The 7735-nt window shown below is 42.8% G+C and overlaps 1 protein-coding gene across 1 annotated transcript; it reads right to left on the bottom strand.

Moving 5' to 3' along the window:
* Positions 1–3375: 3375 nt before the first annotated feature.
* Positions 3376–7645, bottom strand: mmab (metabolism of cobalamin associated B). Its single transcript, XM_020488712.2, has 9 exons — positions 7488–7645; positions 6955–7019; positions 6776–6869; positions 6631–6688; positions 6470–6542; positions 6263–6360; positions 4374–4438; positions 4209–4268; positions 3376–4113 (listed from the first exon to the last, which is right to left on the bottom strand). Exons 1-9 carry the CDS (start codon positions 7592–7594, stop codon positions 4029–4031), a joined length of 705 nt encoding a protein of 234 aa, XP_020344301.1. The 5' UTR covers positions 7595–7645; the 3' UTR covers positions 3376–4028.
* Between the last annotated feature and the right edge of the window lie 90 nt (positions 7646–7735).

Below are 7735 nucleotides of genomic sequence, written 5' to 3'. Positions count from 1 at the left end.
TAACGTAGTACATTTTCTTCTTCACGATTGGCTGATCCTTCCTGATGAGCCGGTTGGACATGACTCCAGGTATTCAGGAGGGATCAGCCAATGAAGATGCAAGTCACACCCAGTTGACTGCGTTAAAATGGTGGAAGCCCTCAATGGCGCTGCCCATGCTAAAATTGCCTTTTGGCCACTAGAGGCCTCTATCATTCTCTATGGTCAGTTCTCTATTAATGTCGTTACTATCTGCAAAGTTTGATTGTGTCACATGCTGGTTTATATTGTGCACACCCGAAGCACCCCAATCTGTCAGTCGACTCTGACGTTTGGGTTGTGAGCATGAATATCAATGCGTCCTTTTCAGAAACAGTTTGTTTTCCCGATCATTTTATCAACAAAAAAAAAACACTGAAAAAAGTACCCATCCAAGTCCTCCAAGGCGCTGGTTCACAGCTTTGCGGAGGTAAGTGCATTAAAACTAGTCAGACGCATCAATTCGCAGTCAAAATTCACGTTAATTACTACCAATCTGCAATGATTTACTTTTGTTTCTCAAACTTAAGGACATTGTTAATCTTTGAGATCAAAATTTCAGAAAGTTAAGGAGACTGGATCGAACAACTTGAATTTCTTTATCACATCTGTGACTGGTTTACTTGCATTGCTTGATTTGAAGTCATTTCCCTCTGATACTGGGGGTTTAATGGTATGCTTACTGCCCAGGGTCTGTCCTCTGTTTAGTATACACTTTTTTTCAGCAGGCTTATTTATATATATATATATATATTTTTTTTTTAAAGCCTGTTTGAGAGGTAAACATTCTACAGCATTAGTGGGAAAGCAAGAGCCTGCTATGCATGCAAGAGTAATGGTCGCCTGACATGCAGAAAGTATACTGAAGTATGATTTGTTATGGACTACTACAGTAACAACATAACTTGTTTGGTTTACACATAAGAATACACTGGCTTTTGTCTATGTGTTGCAGGACCAGGCTGGGGGAGCCCTGCATGAAGACTTATCTTTTAGAATGTGTGGAGGATGAATGGGCAACTAGGTATGGTTGTAGGTGCCAGGGGCACCGGTTTGTGTCAAGAACTGCAATGCTGAATAGTTTCCTGTGTGTATCAAAAATGGTCAACCACCCAAAGGACATCCAGCCAACTTGACACAACATTGGAGTCAACATGGGACAGCATCCCTGTGGAACGATTTCAACACCTTGTAGAGTCCATGCCCCAACGAATTGAGGCTGTTCTGAGGGCAAAAGGGGTGCAACTCAATATTAGGAAAGTGTTCTTAATGTTTTGTACCCTCAGTGTATATGTATGTACATTTCATTACAAATGTATGTGAACACCCCTTCAAATTAGTGGATTTGGCTATTTCATTCACACCCGTTGCTGACATGTATAAAGTCGAGCACACAGCCATGCAATCTCCATAGACAAACATTGGCAGTAGAATGGCCCGTACTCAAGCTCTGACTTTCAATGTGGCACCGTCATAGGATGCCTCCTTTACAAGCAGTTTGTCATATTTTTTTCCCTGCTAGAGCAGCCCCGGTCAACTGTAAGTGCTGTTATTGTAAATTGGCAACATCTAGGAGAAACAACGGCTCAGCCGCTAAGTGGTAGGCCACACAAGCTCACAGAACGGGACGGACGAGTGCTGAAGCGTGTAAAAATCATCTGTCCTGCATTGCAACATTCACTACCGAGCAACGGCAGCCCAATAACTTAATCGGGAGCTTCATGAAATGGGTTTCATGAAGCGGCACACAAGCCTAAGATCACCATGTGCTTGCTGCCTTTGGACTCTGGGGCAGTGGAAGCAGTTCACTGGGGTGATGACTGACTTTTCGCCATCTGGCAGTCCGACGGACGAATCTGGGTTTGGCGGATGCCAGGAGAACACTACCTGCCCGAATGCATAGTGCCAACTGTAAAGTTTGGTGGATGAGTAATAATGGACTGTGACTGTTTTTCATGGTTCGGCCTAGTCCCCTTAGTTCCAGTGAATGGAAATCTTAACACTACAGCATACAATTACATTCTATACGATTCTGTGCTTTCAATTTTTTAGCAACCGTTTGGGGAAGTGTGCACGAAGCGAGGTCCATACAGAAATAGTTTGTTGAGATCGGTGTGGAAGAATTGACTGGCCTGCACAGAGCCCTGACCTCAATCCCATCGAACACCTTTGGGATGAATTGGAACGCCGACTGCGAGCCAGGCCTCAGTGCCTGACCTCACTAATGCTCTTGTGGTGGAATGGAAGCATGTCCCTGCAGCAGTGTTCCAACATCTAGTGGAAAGCCTTCCCAGAAGAGTGGAGGCAGTATTATCATATATTGTATGCATTTTATTATTTTATTGTGTAGTAGATCATATGGGTTGAAAGTTGTTTTTGTTCTCAGACAGACATAAAGGTCATAGCTTTCACGGGGGGAAACAGGACATTAATGAAATATTGCCGTCTTGCTAGATTGATGACTAAACCCACAGCTAAACAGTGTAAAACGTCTGTCAGCTCAACTGGTTAATCTTAACAGTAAGTTGAAACCATGACTGACTTCCTAAGGGGGGGGCTTGTTCCTAGAAATGGCACTGATTATACACATACTATACGCTGCCCCAATGACAGGGTCCTGCAGAGCCTGATGGTGGTCCTGCCTTTTCGGGGAGTAGGTAGGTTCTAGAATAGTCTGGGTCAGATCGCTGCCTCTGATCTTCATCTCTTCTCAGTGCGGAGACATGGGTCTTGTTCATTAAAGCAGATTGTTTTTGTAGCAGAACAAATTTGTTATTGGACAACAACAAAAAAGTATCTCCCTTTTTTCAAAACATTTGCTTCCTACTGAACACAACCCTGGACTTTTGATCTACTCTTCCATAATAAGGTCTGGTAAGCAGTACCATAGTAAATTAATAAATACATATTGTCACATACACATGAAAGGTGAAGTGAAATGTGCTTTACAGGGTCAGCCATAGTACAGTGACCCTGGATCAAATTAGGGCTAAGTGCAATAATCCTCCATCTTTGTTTAAAACTCCACTTGACAGGAACCCATTCCACTGGCACCTACCATGGGTGCTACAGCTTTAATAGCTTCTCACACAGGAAATCATGCCTGCTCAATCACCCACCTGCATTACCCACCATACGAGGATCACAATCTGTCTCTTATGACCTGGGCCAGTAGCATTTCCCAGAAGAGCCAGGCCTGGTGCCAGATAGTGACCGTGTGTGAGTTGGAAGACAGAGCCCTTTTCACAGTACTGAGCCGGACCGGGCTGTACTATGCTTGCTTGGTTAAACATCCACCATAGTTGTTGAAACGCTGTTGGAAAGCCCAGTGTGAAATGAGGATATCTGAACCAACAGTACAGTTCTGAGGACCAGTTGTAATAGGTTTCCAATATGACCTTCAGCACTTTACGTTTGAGGTGTAGAAGATAATGGTAATGTGATGATGAAAGAAGTTTATTTACTGCAGCATCAGATGACAGCATAAGAGTTTGTAGAAATGCTATACAAATATAGGTTTATGATCATTCAAAATGGAGTCTCATCTGTTTTCATTAGAAAAGTGTACTTTCTGATGCCGAGTGATAAAAGCTAGTCATCCAGTTCTCTGAAATACCTGATAAAGAAATTGTATTGAAAGCTTCTTGTGATACAACCTGTGCTTCATATACACAATACAGGATTATAACTTGTGCGCGTCATTACAAAATCAAACCTCATTTTATTATTATCCTGTTCAAAAATGGTTGTTGCAACATTTAAAAAAGTACCGCATGGCAAAAGAAGTGTCCGTACGTTTAGATTTTGCCTCTAGCAAAGTCGAATTTGGATTCAAGTGTTTATTTGAAATGTAGGAAAAGTTCCATCACGAGATACAGTATTTAAACTTAGACCCATCGAACTGTCTTTCACATAAAACAATGCCGATGACTTGATTAATTCAACCTAGAAGCAGAACAAAGGTTGTTCCACAAAGGTCCCCGGTTTGATCTTTCACGTGTAGACGTGTGTCACTCGGGTCTTTTGTAGATCGTCTCCTCGTTGCCTTCTTTCATGGCTGTGTACCTGGCCACTGTGAACAGGTAGTCGCTCAATCTATGGGAAGACGTGAGATAAATAATTATCAACAAGAGTACACCACTTCCTTAAACGCATGATAATAAATCTGCACATTTATACAAGGATAATACCTGTTCAAATATTTGGCAACATCAGGATCGGCCTCACCTGACCGCACAATAGGGGAAACACTGGAAAGATAAGACAAGTGTTATGGCTGTTTCTGGGGCTACGTTCAGGATTACAACGTTATACAGTGTTGGGTCTAAACAACCGTATGATTCATTGGAACTCACCTGCGTTCTGCTCGGCGACACACTGTCCGTGCTATGTGGAGGGCCGCACTGCTCTTTCCTCCAGACTAACCGGACAGAGGTTAAGATAAAAACACATCAAACCAATATGCACAGACAATGTATTCACCCACAAAGGGACCTTATGAATAACACCAATATATACACAGTGCATTCAGAAAGTTCAGACCCCTTGACTTTTCCCACATTGTTACATTACAGCTATATTCTAAAATGAACATTTTTCCTCAATCTACACACAATACCCCATAATGATGAAGCAATGTTTTTGCAAATGTGTGAAAAAAAGAGAAAAAAAGCATACCTTATTTACATAGGTATTCGGACCCTTCGCTATGAGACTCAAAATTGAGCTCAGGTGCATCCTGTTTCCATTGATCATCCTTGATGTTTCTTGATTGGAGTCCACTTGTGGTAAACCCAATTGATTGAACATGATTTGGAAAGGGACACACGTCTATATAAGGTCCCACAGTTGACAGTGCACGTCAGAGCAGAAACCAAGCCATGAGGTTGATGGAATTGTCCGTAGAGGGGCGAGACAGGATTATGTCGAGGCACAGATCTGGGGAAGGGTACCAAAAAAAAATGTCTGCAGTATTGAAGGTCCCCAAGAACACAGTGGCCTCCATCATTCTTAAATAGAAGAAGTTTGGAACCACAAAGACTCTTCCTAGAGCTGGTTGCCAGGCCAATCTGAACAATCGGGGGAGAAGGGCCTTGGTCAGGGAGGTGACCAAAAACCCTGACCGAGCTCCAGATTTCCTCTGTGGAGATGGGAGAACCTTCCAGAAGGACAACCATCTGCAGCACTCCACCAATCAGGCCTTTATGGTAGAGTGGCCAGACGGAAGCCACTCCTCAGCAAAAGGCACATGACTGCAAGCTTGGAGTTTGCCCAAAGGCACCTAAAGGATTAAGACCATGAGAAACAAGATTCTCTGGTCTGATGAAACCAAGTTTGAACTATTTGGCCTGAATGCCAATGAATGGAAGAAACCTGGCATCATCCCTACAGTGAAGCATGGTGGTGGCAGAATCAAACTGTGGGGATGTTTTTCACAGGCAGGGACTGGAAGACTAGTCAGGATCGAGGGAAATATGAACGGAGCACAGTACAGAGAGATCCTTGATGAAAACCTTCTCCAGGGCGCTCAGGACCTCAGAATGGGGCGAAGGGTCACCTTGCAACAGGACAACGACACTAAGCACACAGCCAAGACAACTCAGGAGTTGCTTCGGGACAAGTCTTAAATGTTCTTGAGTGGCCGAGCCAGAGCCCGGACTTAAACCCGATCGAAATATCTCTGGAGAGACCTGAAATAGTTGTGCAGCGACGCTCCCCATCACACCGATCTGCAGAGAAGAATGGGATAAACTCCCCAAATACCCAGTGTGCGAAGCTTGTAGCGTCACACCGAAGAAGACTCGAGGCTGTAATAGTTGCCAAAGGTGCTTCAACAAAGTACTGACTAAAGGATCTGAATACTTATGTAAAATGTGATTTATTTTTGCAAAAATGTCAACCTGTTTTTGCTTTGTCATTATGGGTTATTGTGTGTAGATTAGAGAAAACATTTAATCAATTTTAGAATAAGGCTGTAAACTAACAAAATGCGGAAAAAGTCCAGGTGTGTGAATACTTTCCGAATGCACTGTAGTACAAGTCCATACACATGCATTGAGTTGCTTTACACATGGATTCACAAACACAATTACAGTACCTTATCTGCCTCATGCTGTTTTACCTTGAACATATTGTCAGCTCATGTATTTGGAATATGAACCCCCTAAGCCTCTCACAATTCCACATCACGCTTTAAATAACATTTCAGTTTTCTAAAAGATTCATCCAGTGTGTGAGTGCTTACAGGTAATATGAAGTTTGTCAGTGGTGGAAGCTTCTCTGTGAACTCATCAATCCAGCCTTCAAGGTCTGCCACTGGTTGGGAACTGAACTTTGTTTTTTCTGTTGGCAGGAGTGCGAGAGAGTATAAGGACAATCAATGAGAAGACCATTGACTCGGGTAAGCTGTGTGGAATGATTCTTCAAAATGATTTACAACAAAGTCATTTACTTATATGAATTTCTCGTGCAGATGACTGAGGTGTGGCAATGTTGGATCCCACATCTTGTAAGACACACTGAATCTGTGGGGTTCGAAGGGTAAATGTTGAGTACAAGACAACGTTCGTCATTACTCTCCATAAATGAACGGGGAAAAGTTACAACTCAGACCTTGTCCAGTTGATCTGTGAATGTATGGCCTTTGTCGATACAAAACTCCCTGGCCAAGCTGCAGAAGACAACACAAGACGGTGAATAAATTCAGTAAGGGAGAACAAAGCATAATACCCAATCGAAGGAATGGACATCACATTACCCTATCGCTGATGACAACTCATCTGTTGTTCCCAATGCTTCAAACACATGATCTTCCTTGGGTCTTCTCTCTCCAGTGTAAGTGCTAGAGAAACCTTTGGCAATGACAGGAAGACGATAAACAAAGTGTTCCTTGTTGAAATCACCATATGATGTGCAATAAGTTGCTTGCATACTCACCTTTATCACCAGTTTTAGTGTATATTTTGGGGATCCTGCTTTCTCCATCAGTTTTGGAGGCATAACTTTTACAGGAGAAAAATATAATCAAGAGCTTTATGCTAGCTTGGCTATCAGTGCAGGCAAGATCATTTCAGCTGTCTGTAGGCAATATTATTGGCTAGCATAGTCAGCCGTCATCTACAACAATTTCAGGTGTGTTTCTTATCCCATTCTCTTGCACTACCTGTGTGACTAGTACTAACGTTACATGTGTAGCATAGGAGGCTGGTGGGAGGAGCTATAGGAGGACAGGCTCATTGTAATGGCTGTTATAGAATAAATGAAGGGTATCAAAACCTATGCAAACCACATGTTTGACTCCGTTCCATTTATCCAATTCCATCCATTAATGGAACCCGTCCTCCTATAGCTCTTCCCATCAGCCTCCACTGATGTGTAAGCTAACTGTGTCAAATAACTATTGCACATAGCTAGCTAGCTACCAAACAAGATAACATATTTGTATAAGAAGCGATGGTCCATACAGCTACCTTCTTTCTGATCCAAATGATGTCTTTGTCCAAGTCACAGCTAAACATTTGCTAGTCCTTGTCAGGATACAACGTAGGTGAGATGGTTTGGTAATCATTGAAGCCATGTTTACATAATATAAAAACGCGCGTTGTGCCTCTTGTTTATCCCTGGTATCCGTATGTGGGTGGGATGGACAGCTTGTCGCACGACCAATGGCACGAGGGACAGAGTAGGATGTTGATTGGCTAGCAAAAGATCTGTACAT

This window comes from Oncorhynchus kisutch, linkage group LG8, assembly GCF_002021735.2.
Source record: "Oncorhynchus kisutch isolate 150728-3 linkage group LG8, Okis_V2, whole genome shotgun sequence".
NCBI classification, from domain to species: Eukaryota; Metazoa; Chordata; class Actinopteri; order Salmoniformes; family Salmonidae; genus Oncorhynchus; species Oncorhynchus kisutch.
The sequence above is the reverse complement of the archived record's forward strand: the minus strand, read 5'-3'. Positions and strand labels throughout refer to the sequence as shown.

Coding starts and splice junctions, on each gene's coding strand:
- mmab (XM_020488712.2), bottom strand. CDS start 7,594: ATGGCTTCAATGATTACCAAACCATCTCACCTACGTTGTATCCTGACA. Junction 7,020..7,487: donor TCATTTGGATCAGAAAGAAG/GTAGCTGTATGG, acceptor CTCCTGTAAAAG/TTATGCCTCCAAAACTGATG. Junction 4,439..6,262: donor TGACAAACTTCATATTACCT/GTAAGCACTCAC, acceptor CTGTCCGGTTAG/TCTGGAGGAAAGAGCAGTGC.